Below are 12,787 nucleotides of genomic sequence, written 5' to 3' on the forward strand. Positions count from 1 at the left end.
CTAGCACAATGTGTAGAACATAGTAAGCATATTAAACTCAAAATATTAATCTGATATTGGATGGTTTTTAGAACCATGAGATTTTTGGCTTAGCTTTTATATATATATATATATATATATATATATATATATATATATATATATATACACACATATATATATGTATATATGTATAAATATGGGATTTTTTAAAGCAAAAGCAATACATTTTAAAAAACTAATTCATTAATATCATAAATGATTTTGTACTTTTAAAATCTAAGAAATGTAACCTTTGGGTTTTTGTTTTTTATAATAAAATAACATTTGGAAATCCAGAAATCAAATTAATTCTGAAATTAAACTGCTAAAAGTAAAACCCGGAGCGTTTATAGGATTTAAAATAAAGCAAATAAAACCTAGTTTTTAAAATTTTTCATACTATAGACATTTTAAAAGTAATGCTCAATATTTACTGTGAAGTTTGGTACTGAAAACATTTTTCTCAATTTAAAATGAACTTAAAAAATCTACAGGAAAAATGTAGTTCAAGGTGACTTTAAAATTGGAAAGGTTTCCAATTTATTTTTACCCCAGTATTTTATTTTTTTTCTAGTAAACACTTAAATAATATCACTAAGATAGGTATCAAAAAATATTTCATTTCTTCATAGGTGGCAAAATCATTCCTCTGATGTTTGAAAGTTCTTTTAAGTAAAAGCTGCAATACACTAAAAGTCATGGAATATTATTGTTACTAACTTCCAGAAGTAAAAGATTAAAGATCTAAACAGCACCAGAATATTTCCTTAATTAAACCCTGCACAAAAACAGGTTCTGTCACCATTTTCTTTTAATTTTTTTTCTTAAAATACATTAAAACTGGGCGGCTAGGTGGCGTAGTGGATAAAGCACTGACCCTGGAGTCAGGAGTACCTGAATTCAAATCCAGTCTCAGACAATAATTACCTAGCTGTGTGGCCTTGGGCAAGCCACTTAACCCCATTTGCCTTGCAAAAACCTAAAAAAAGTACATTAAACCTGTTTAGATGTGTTTTTGAAAATCAAATGGATCAAGGTATTTAAAAATGTAAAAGTTTATATATTTTAATTTTGCAGAAAATAGTGAAATAAATATGTTGAGCATGTTAATTTAAAAAGATCCTTTATGCAAAAATAAAAATACATTTTAAATTATTATATGCCTGGCTAAATCATTCCATAGGCATGTCCTCAGAACTCATACAAACAAAACTGACTGGTTAAAATAATTATGCCAAAATATTACATTTAAATTTTATCTCAAATACAACTGGAAAGATAAATCCAGTAATAAGAGATCTGAGAACATATATGTATTTAAGTGCATGCATATAAATGATATATACAAGTGGTAAATTTACCAATTAAGACACAAATAACTGGTTCAATATAGTGTAAACTTTAATATGTAAATCTGATGCCATTTTGTCACCTATTTATCAATGACATTGGTCTTAACTTTATATATTAAAATATTAAAAAGCTTAAAAAACATCGCAATATAGATACAATGTGAGAAAATACATATTTGTGGCTTTATATACAATCAAATTCAACCCATTTTATATTTTTTTTCTCAAAAAAATAAATGGCACTTTGCATGCAACAAAATATACAAGACTGAGATAATCTATATATGATTCAAGTTGAGAACAAAAATGGAAAAAAACCAAAAATAAACAAACCATCTTCTGAAGTCTAATAATCAAAATGCAGAAGTGGAATGTACAACAGGATTTAGAGTTAATACATTTGGTGCAGATTAAGGCAACATGAATATGGAAAGGAACTATTTCAAATACAAAATTATATACATGTATGCACTTATACATGTATATAGTATACAAATACAAAGCTATATACATGTAACTATATTTACAAATGAAATCTATTGTAATTTAAAATCTTCTATAATTATATCACAAAAAAAAGATCCTTTATGAATTTTAAACATCAGCCCTGTCCCTGGGCTGAATTTAGGCTGCTTCTCTGTTGATGGTTTCCTAAATGACTTCTGCCACTCTGAATCGCACCTCAGTAGTCAGATGAGTTTTCTAGACTTCATTATGCCATCGTGTAACCATAGCTTCCACAGTGCAATGCCACAAGCAGCCTGTCCTTAAGGATTTCCTTGCTTGGGTATTCAGGTAACTTGAGCATGTTGATGCTAAAAAGAAAAAACAAAAAAACACCCACACCGCTATTGAATATGAAATTTCAGATTTTTTTTTCCTGGCACTGAAAACAGTACTAGATAATTAACATGAAACTGTCCTTTCAAATTTGCATTCAAATTGAAAACCCTTGAAGATATATTTATAAAGGAAACAAAGCTTCACTGCTGCATTGCAGTACTCCTTAGCATTCAGATAGATTGTAGAAGAGTAAGTTCTTTTTTATTTAAAATAAAAAAGTCACAGAACAACTTGGTTTGAAGACTCTCTGCAAATTAACTATCGCAGTGACTCTTGGTGAGCAAATATATTCTATTCTATTACATATCAAGGAGTGGTTCATCTTAACACTCCTCCTACCACAATTGGAGAGATGTGCACTAAATAGAGATCTAAATAGAATCTGTGAATTCACTGATAAAGGAAACTCCCTTTACCAATGCACCTTCTCTGCAATTTAGTTGCCTGGTACTTGGAGAAGCAAGATTTGAACATTTCCTCATTTGAAAGGCCAGCTTTCTATTCTCCACTGCCCACAGACTCTCAAATTGTTTTGAAAAGTGCATAATTCAGTTGTCATGTTTTCCTTTTAATGTATTAACATAATTCACACCTCTGATATTAAAAAGAAATTAACTTAAAAATTTACATAAAGAAAGTTGGACCTTTCTTGGGAATTAAAACATTAATTTCACTGGTAAAGGGAAGATAACTCCAAAAGTGGAAAATCCTCTAAATAAAGTAGAATTGGATTTACTCTGAAACTTATGATCTAGGAGAGGTTCAGCACCTTGTCCAGGGTCACACAGCCAACGTCAGTGGAAGATTCTAAACTCAATCCTTCAAATCTCCAAAGGATGATGCAAAAGTAACTCACAATGAAAGATGAATATTTAAATAATAATAATTCATATTGACATAATGCTTTGTTTGCAAATACTCTGAGGTTGTTTAACATACCATGTACTTGACGTTGGTAGCAAATTTGGAGTGTAGGGCACGGCAGCTATTGTAAAATTTTGCAATCCACTTCCACCCATTATATTAGCAAAGCCACCATGTGGGACCCTGGAACTAAAAAACAGTATAATTATTAAGCAGTAATTTCAAGAGAAATTTTAAAAATCAATATTACACAATGTTTGTTTTCATTATTGTTATCTTTTTTTTCCCCGGAAAAAAATGATAATGACCACCACTACATTGAGTGAACCAGACACCTTGTTGCAAAACTTAATGGGATAATGGACAAAAGAGTCAACCACTAGTCAGATCTAGACAGGTTAGGATTTCTACCAATAAAGAGAACATTCAAATCGCTAAGACCTCAAATACTTTTGAGTATACCCAATTAAATGAGACACGAAGACCTAAATTTTATATTTAAATTCACAAGGTCTATCTATGTGGGCAGGGGGCATTCCCTTTTATAAGAGTCATGAGGGAAATTGGAGACTTTATTACACAATTCCTTCTGAGTTTTTCATACTGTGTTCTTTAACACTAGAATGAAGTACAGCACAAACTATAAAAGGTACAAACAACTGATTCAATTTCACTTAACTATTAGCAGCTTTTTGCCAAGAAAATCCAATGGGATCACAGAGTCAAACACAACTGAGAACTTTAGAACAACAAAAATATATGAATAGTAGCATTTGAAAAGTCTTTTTTTTTGTCAATGAAGAATTCTATTTGTTTAGAATCTTCTCAGGATATCTTCTAAGACAAAAGTCAAGTTCTGTTTTATAACTTGTTTGATAACAGTAAATCAGAAGATTCTGAACATCAAGTTATCTCCTTATTTAAAACTTAGAATTCCACAATGTTAATATATACAAGGAAAAGCCTTGTTAAAACAACAACAAAATCATTCTGCTCTAGGATCATATGATTGAAAGCTAGAAAGATGCTTCAAGATCACCTTCTGCAACCCTCAAATCTTATGGATAGGGAAAACTGAGACCTGGAGAGGTGAAATGACCTGCCCTAGGTCTTATTTATGCCCTAGGTACACATTTAAACAAAGGTTTTCTAAATCAGATTCAGTGCTCTAAAACTGGATTAAATATGTGTCTTTAAATCACTACCCAAAAGACAAGGTAGAGTCTTATGTATCCCGCTACAGAAAATCTTTTCTCATGTTTTCATTCAAGAATACTGCTGGTGAATGGGGTAGCTAAGTGGCACAGTGGATAGAGCACTGGCCCTGGAGTCAGGAGTACCTGGGTTCAAATCCGACCTCAAACACTTAATAATTACCTAGCTGTGAGGCCTTGGGCAAGCCACTTAACCCCACCGCCTTGCCAAAAAAAATAAATAAATAAAGCTGGTGCCTCCAGAGACCTTTCTCATAAAGCTACATAGTAAGTCTAAGTAAGAAACATTACCAGTGATGACTTACATGCAAGAAGTATTGCAAAACAAGTATCCAGGGCTCACAAATAGACCAGAAATAAATGGAAAAAAAGGAATAATAACTGGACAACCTGTTTTCTACACAAGTACTCCCAGAAAGATAAAAGACCTTGAATAAGAAATGCAGTATATTAGGTGGACCATATATTCAGGGGATTTATAGTAATTCATGGACACAAATCTCACAGGCATGAATGTGGGGCATATATATATATATTTCTAAGCAAATCAATTAGATCACAGTTCCTCTGAAGTCTTGATAAAGCAGGTAACTGTGCATTTGTTGATATATTCTCACTTGTCTTTCCTCTCACCCTCCATAAGAGAACCAATAATTATCATTTCCAAACATATACAAATCCCTCTGAGTTTTTTTGAAAACTGTTTCTTGAGTGCCTATATCAGCAGAGGAAAACTAATCATTACCCCAGATTCCACTCTTTCCGATAGAACTCCAGGCTGCCTTCTGCAATTCTAGAAAACTATGTTGTATAGAGTAACTTGAGATTCTGTTTAAAAGAATATAGTGCCAGGGCAAGAAAGCCCCTATCTTGATCATTCATTCCCTTATTACCCTTCCCTTTGAAATCAAGATATTCAAAGCCTACACTCAATATAATCCATTTTTTCAGAGGGATCCTTGAATAGTGGGAGAAAATGATCTTGGTATACTGTTACCATCCCTTTTTTAAATTGTTTTTACATGTAATTGAGCAAAAATTAAATAAAAACATATAAAAAACTGAAACAATAAAATAAAAACTGAAAAAATAATCATGTGAAATGTTCAAATTGTCATAATAAAAATTGGACTAATATTACAGATGTGGTATTTTTCTAACACTAACTTAGATTCTTAATATTCCATAACAATAAATTCAACCAATACTTATTAAGTACATACATTGAGTTCTCTGCTAAGTATACTGCTCTACCCCAAAGGAGCAAAGTTTTATTACATATTCGAAGGTGGGTCAATAATAGGTCTGGAGTAGAGCTAACATTAAAGTTGGACTTTAAAATGGGAGTGGGAATTTGACAGATGAAGGAAAGAGAGCTTTACAGATTTGGGGAACATCAAGGAGGTAACAAAATACTGAGTTTCAAAAAAAAAGTAAACAAACCATCTAGACTAGAGTACTTCTGAATATCTAATAAAGGCTAAACAGATTTTTCCAGCCTTTCTAGCCTTTTACTAAGGCTAGAAAAATACTGTTGGCTAAACTAGGGAGGCTGAAGGTGAGTCCAGTGAACAACAGTTAATATTTGGCTAGTTCCAAAGTCATATGGATTTTTAAAACTTAGATGGCATGGGGCAGCTAGGTGGTGCTGTAGATAGAGCGCCAGCGCTGGAGCCAGGAGGACCTGAATTCAAATCCAGCCTCAGTCACTTAATAATTAACTAGCTGTGTGGCCTTGGGCAAGCCACTTAACCCCACTGCCTTAAATAAGTTTTAAAAAAAATTATATGGCATCTAAAATTATGTTTCTAATTCACAGTATGATTAAGGAAAAAACTTTGGCCTTCAAGGAAGCATTTAAACACCTATTATGAGCATCATGTTGGGAGTCAAAGTACATGGAGAGCTTCTCTTCCCCGCCCCCCTCGCCCCCATGGGATGTTCTTTCATTAACCCAAACCAGCAACACAATAAACAGAAGTGATTCTGTTTAGTTTGTCAGGTGAGTTTAAAAAAAAATGCTTACTGTAGCCTTATCTTTGTAATAAAAATGATGGAAAAGAGGTTTATTTTATCTGAAATTCAGAGTACTGAATATAACAATTAACATTTATCTAGAACCTGCTATAAGCCATATACTGTGTTAAGTGCTTTAAAAATACTGTCTCATGTGATCACAATACTCTGAGAAGTAGATGGCATTATCATTATCATTATATTATTATTATTATTATTATTATTATTATTATTATTATTATTATTATTATTACCCCCATTTTACAGATTAGGAACCTGAGGTGGTTTAAGTGACTAATTCAGGGTCACAGCTATTATGTAAATGTTTGAAGTTAGATTTGAACTCAGGTCTTTCTGACCTCAGGAATTGTTCTTCAGGGAACCCTTGCAGCCCCACACAAATCAACTCTTCCTGAGCCATTTATCCCTAATGCAATATAGCAAAGAAAAAATTAGACAAATGAAATTCTTTCCAAAATCAAATACCTAAATTATAAAAATTATAAAAATATTTCTTACCTGCCAGTAACAAACTGCAACAAAAGCACTCTTTCTTCTTGAGTTATGCTTTCCACAACTTCCCAAAACCACTAACAGAAGAAAAGATATTTCATTCATATTTCATGTAATAGAAAATTTTTATATTATTCTATTTATATTATTCTAAGTTCCTTAGGTAGTATTTCTATAAGAATTTAGGAACTATTTTGCTCCAATTAATTAGTATAGGTTTAGATCTAATAATGCTGAAAAGTTTATAGAATTAAAATGCAAAATTCAGTTTCATTGCAATCATTTAAAGAGATTTTACCTGAACAACAGGATCATCTCTTTCATAACCACTTGTATATTCTGTATTTTTAATCCAATCACTAACATCAATTTCTGGCATACCAGAAAGCAGTAACTCCTTGGGGAAGGAAAAAAAAACAGATTAATCTTGAGAAGAAAAAAAGATTACATTTAAATAATAAATTTGTTTTAGAAATGTATTGTATGCAAAATTGGAAATCTTTTCATAATTGATTTTGGGGGATCAACAAACAATACTACTCTTAAATTTGGTCAAAGTCTTTTATGCATATCAAATATTTAACAGGCTGAACAGTTTTGTCATTTCACTAAAATATACACAAAGCAGTATATATTTATGACAATTTGAATACCATTAGTATACTGAATTATCACTTTTGTTACTTCTATATTTTCACTATAGATTACTCTGTAAAATCTTAAAAAAAAAACCATACAAGTAATAAATATTCTAATAATGAAGGGGATAGCAGTCTAAAAAATTCAACCATCTGGGGAAGAAAGTAGGTATATAGTGAATACAGAAAAAAAACTATCTGAATTGTTGGTAATGTTTCTTTTTTGTTAATTTTCTTCTGAAAAAATAAAAAGCATAGGATTGTAGATTTCAGATCAGAGATTTAGATCATGAGGGCTTTCAGAGATCATCTTAATACAACAGGCAAGGAAATTTGAGATACAAGGAGCCACGTAACATAACTAAGGTCATATATGCATTAAGTGGCTGACATCCACTTGGATTCTCTGACTCCAAATTGAGTCCTCTTTCCCCAGAATACTAAATCTGTCTGTAACAATGTAATCACATGTCACCAGTTCAGCACTGTTTCTCTAATATCTGTTTACAATTCAGGTTGAACTATAACAGAAAAACAAAATTTGTGCTAATTGAGAATTTCACTTGGGATGTATTTTACATTGACTCCTCCTTAAACTGTTTCATTCCCTAAGACTGTTTTCTTTTCACGAAAATTATGAGGCAAATCCTCTAGCCTAAAAAGTGTCACAGAGATCAGTGAGTACTAGATTTAGAGGATTTTATAATGCCCTAGAGTTCTAAGAACAATTTTTCAGACATGTAGTCTTCTCACATATTCCAGAAAGGAGAAGAAAAGAGAGGTTTCTCTTTTTCATTAAAAGATTTAGAAAGTTTTAAAATTTAGTTCTTTTCCCTTAATTCAAATTTCAAAAAACTGACTTAATCTTCATGGGACCTTGATTTTTATTAAAATCTATTATTTACTTTTTTTTTAGCTAACTGTTGAGCAAGATCAACTGTTTCAATAGCTTAATGATTTACACATAAGGAGGCTGAGGGAAAAGAACTGTTATACTGATTTTTTTTTTAATGTGCTAAGAAGGCCACTGCATTTGACCCTATCATCAGGGACCTGTACTAGGGACATTATTAACTGTGTTGAAACTTTTCATTTGGCTGTTGATCCCATGTAGTTATGATGCTAGTTAATATTAATAGCAGCTTCAAGTTTTGTAGAAGCAGACTGACCTGTTTCTAATTTTTAGAAATATTAAGAACCCATTTGAAAATTATCTTAGACTGAAGACTATGGGGTAGACTGAAAGAAGAGAAGCCTTTTCTTTCTTGATGATCAATTCCAAAATAATTCTTACTACCCTTTCTCTGATCAGTCCAGGAAGGACTCTTTTCTTGAAGTAATTAGAAAGATGACTGGACCCCAAGATGCCTGAAGAGATTATGACAATATTTTCAATGGTCTCAAACTCAAATAGAGTCTGGAGACAATTAATTTGTATAGAAAGATTTCTGTGGGTCCCATGTTGACTTGGTTTTAAAATATAATCTCTATTTTTATAGTATTTTTATTTATTTTGTTAAATATTTCCTGATTACATTTTAATTTGGTACTGGCTAAATTCACAAGTATTGTGAGCAGCATCAAGGCACAGTGTTTGACACCTCTGGTCTACTTGATTACTACAACTGATGAAAATCAAAGTAGTACTGACCAACTGAAAAGGAGAATCCCTGAGGAGAATATTCAAAGGATAACTTCTCTATGATTTTAGGAAATTGAGTTGCTTCAATGTATGTTTAAAATTAAGTGACTATTTTTGTTTAATGTCACAATTGTCTTGTGTATCATGTCATTGTTGTTTATTCTCTCTTTTTTGGGGGGGGGGTTAGGTTTTTGCAAGGCAAATGGAGTTAAGTGACTTGCCCAAGGCCACACAGTTAGGTAATTATTAAGTGTCTGAGACCGAATTTGAACCCAGGTACTCCTGACTCCAGGGCTGGTGCTTTATCCACTGCGCCACCTAGCCGCCCCTGTTTATTCTCTCTAATGCTCTTTTCTCCCATTTGGATTTGATACTTCTTGTACAACAAGATTAATCTGGATCTATGTTTAGTATAATTATACATATAAAGCCTATATTAGACTGCTTTCTGTCAGAGGCTGGGGGAGGGATTGGAGGGAGGGAGAAACTAAAAAAAACCCCTCATCCTTGCAAAAAAAAAAATGATTGCTGAAAATTACCATTGCATATAATTGGAAAAATAAACAAATAAAATATTTAAAATTTTTAAAAATATTAAAAAGTTAAGTGACCATTTTTGTCTTACACCACAAGCTGCTACTGAACTATAACAATTCTAGACCCTTAATCTTGACTGTGAAATATATTTTGCTAAATAATACTTAAGAAATACTTTAAATCCACTTAAAGAGATATTCAAAGATAAGAGAGAAAACTGTCAGTTTGGACAAATCTAAATTGAAAAAAAGCTTAGATTTAGAATAATCTAAAATTAATAAAAATCATTTCTGGAAGGAATATATTGCAGAGCATATTCTTTTTTCAATAGATATTATTTCACTTTTATTATAAAAATTAATTTAATTCATTCTAAAAAATTGAACTCTTAAGGACTCTTACTCTAAAAGACTGATATCTAAGAAAAAGTTTATATTATGAATAACAATGGAATATAGACATTAATAAGGTGAAAAGAAAATTACTTGTGAGAAGTTTGTATTTGGAAAAATTATATTATAGAGGATAATTGGGCATGGTATCTAATTTTGCAGAATTTATGATCTACATGCCTTAGAAGAAAAGGAAAGAGAAGTCAAGGAGTAAGATAGGATGACATGAAAAGGAACCTCAGATGCCAAAGAATCAAATATAACTCTACATCTTAGCTGACTAGTGACTTTCCTGAGTACCTTTAGTAAGGAGGGAGTCTACTACTTTCCAAAGTAATACATTCCATTTTTGGATAGCTCTAAGTGTTAGGAAGATTTCCAACAATTGCTCCTAATTCTGCCAAATAAGGCCAAGCAGAACCAGATTATTCTAAATTAAATGTCTTCCCTCAACTGATCATCATATGTCCAAGATCCTTCATCATCTTCTTTGTCCTTTGGATACCTATTAAAACTTAACAACATCCTTATTAAACTGTTATACCCCAAATTAAATATAATACTACAAATCTAGAACAGAATACAAAAATTATTACAGCCTCCCTAGCCCTGGATACACCATCTTAATTACTGCAACTCAAGACTACATTATATTTTTTAGAAATTACACCAAATTTAGACTAATATTAAACCTTCAATCAATTCATTAAAACTCCTAAGTACATCTTACCCTTCTATATATAGTTAAAACTCCTGTCTTATAAAGCTGATTTCTTTAAACCGAGTATGATTTTATATTTAATGTATATTAAATTTCACTATTTCAACTCTAATCTACCAATTGTTAAAAGAATTTGATTATTAATTTTTAAATGCATACATACTATTTCAACCTTCTTGAATGATTAGAGGAAGAAACTTAAAAAAACAAAAACACAATCCTACAATGGCATTAAATGTTCATACTTGACTTGCAACACGCAAGTACAATATATCTAATATATGTGTGTATAGATGCATATACCTCCAAAAGTACAAATCTAATTTCTGAATAATAACATCAAACAGAAGTTCAGTCTTGTTAGTAATTACTTACCAATTCATATTCATCAAAAAGTTGTATAAGGGAAGGTGGAATGAACATGTGGAAGCCCTGTAAGAAAGCATTGATCTGGGGCTGAATGGCTCTTGTCATTCGGAGCTCAGTAACAAGCTGGACATATTCTGCCTGTAATTAAAAATATGACAAACAAATAAAAACCTTAATGTGGTTTAAAAAATCAGTAACAATATAAAAGATATCCCCTTGGTTCAAAAGGTAAAACCTGTCCAAACTGATATAAATTCAAATAAATTGATTCAAGTAAATGATATAATGAAAAATCTCATCTAAGTATAAGCAAAATGCTTATAGTTCAAATTACTCATTTTAAAAAACAATAATGCATTATAAAATGGATGTTTATATTGAAAAATAATGTCTTGGTGATTCAACTCATTATCAAGATGTATTTTGGCATCAATATGAATAAAAATATTCTGAGAACTGCTGAAAAAATATTTAGCCATATCTTATTAACTTTATATTTTCTAAATAAAAATCAGAATCACCAAACTCTAAATGTTCATAGTAATTATCATTTGATAGATTCTTATCCTCCATGGAATTCATATTCCTAGAGCTCACACACTCACCAAAAAACACACTTACCCAATATCCCTTTATTTATCTTTTTTTTGAAGGAACAGAACACTTGTTATTCTGTTTCAAGAGAAATGTCACACACCATAAGTCAGGAACTGATATCTAGCTGCTTCCTGGCTATAGTTTTTCTGAAACATTTAGAATTGAGGGTGACTTACAGCCATCAAAGCACTCTCAATACTGCAAATGGACTACTTATTCCCCTGGCACAGAAATGGAACCAGTCTATCTCTTTACAGATAAATTTATCAGATGCCAGCTACTACCTGTGCTACTCTCCCTATAACAAACTACTTAGAAATATCAAAGTTTATTCAATTCTAGTCACAAGAAAGAATAATCATTTGCTACTAGTTATTTACTGATGATTTCTGGGCAAAGAAGAAAAACTGAAATGAAAATAATCCCACTGAGACCTGTCCTAAAGGTTTATTCTTCAACTTGACTTGCACTAAACAAAATTTATTTCTAAGTAGTTTCATTTCTAGCTAATATTTTATAGCATTAGAACATAATATAGTCGTTGCTATCCATTCAAATTAACTTTACACATTCTGAAGTCTTTTTTTAAAAAAAAAGAACAACTTATTTTTTTGGTCCAAGAATGGTTTCTGTCTTATTTTCAGTTATTGTTATTTAGTCATTTTCAGTCACGTCTGATTCTTCTTGACCCTTTGAGGGGTTTCCTTGGCAAAGATACTGAAATGGTTTGCTATTCCCTTCTCCAGCTTATTCTGCATATGAGGAAACTGAGGCAAAAAGGGTTAAGTGACTTGCCATGAGTCAGGGGATAATAAATGTCTGAAGTTAGTTTTGAACTCAGGTTTTTCTGATCCATGAATCATTTATTATCTAGGGCACCACCTAGTCACTCTCACTTTCAATTACTATTCAATAATGCCTCACTCTCATTCAACCTACAAAGCCAATCAATTGCCAAATCTTTTTCTTTCTGTTTCCATAAAATCTCTTCAATACCTTTTCATTCACACAAGAGTCTAACTCAAATCCTGATTATTCTTACCTCTCACCTGTCCAGATATTTGAATC

The 12,787-nt window shown here is 31.6% G+C and overlaps 1 protein-coding gene across 6 annotated transcripts in view; it reads right to left on the reverse strand.

The window, feature by feature from the left end:
- Positions 1–550: 550 nt before the first annotated feature.
- The window catches only part of HACE1 (HECT domain and ankyrin repeat containing E3 ubiquitin protein ligase 1), a 93,822-nt gene continuing 81,585 nt past the window's right edge, over positions 551–12,787 (reverse strand). For 3 of the 6 annotated variants that reach the window (XM_074187250.1, XM_074187252.1, XM_074187251.1), the window contains 5 exons: positions 11,129–11,260; positions 7,122–7,220; positions 6,830–6,900; positions 3,156–3,269; positions 551–2,188 (listed from right to left, as the gene is read on the reverse strand). In XM_074187250.1, coding sequence (XP_074043351.1) covers positions 2,086–2,188; positions 3,156–3,269; positions 6,830–6,900; positions 7,122–7,220; positions 11,129–11,260 — 519 coding nt within the window. In that variant the 3' untranslated portion in view covers positions 551–2,085. The remainder of the gene's footprint in view (positions 2,189–3,155; positions 3,270–6,829; positions 6,901–7,121; positions 7,221–11,128; positions 11,261–12,787) is intronic. The other 3 variants (XM_074187247.1, XM_074187248.1, XM_074187249.1) reach the window with 2 other exon arrangements.

Source organism: Macrotis lagotis, chromosome 5 (genome assembly GCF_037893015.1).
Source record: "Macrotis lagotis isolate mMagLag1 chromosome 5, bilby.v1.9.chrom.fasta, whole genome shotgun sequence".
Classification (NCBI taxonomy): domain Eukaryota; kingdom Metazoa; phylum Chordata; class Mammalia; order Peramelemorphia; family Peramelidae; genus Macrotis; species Macrotis lagotis.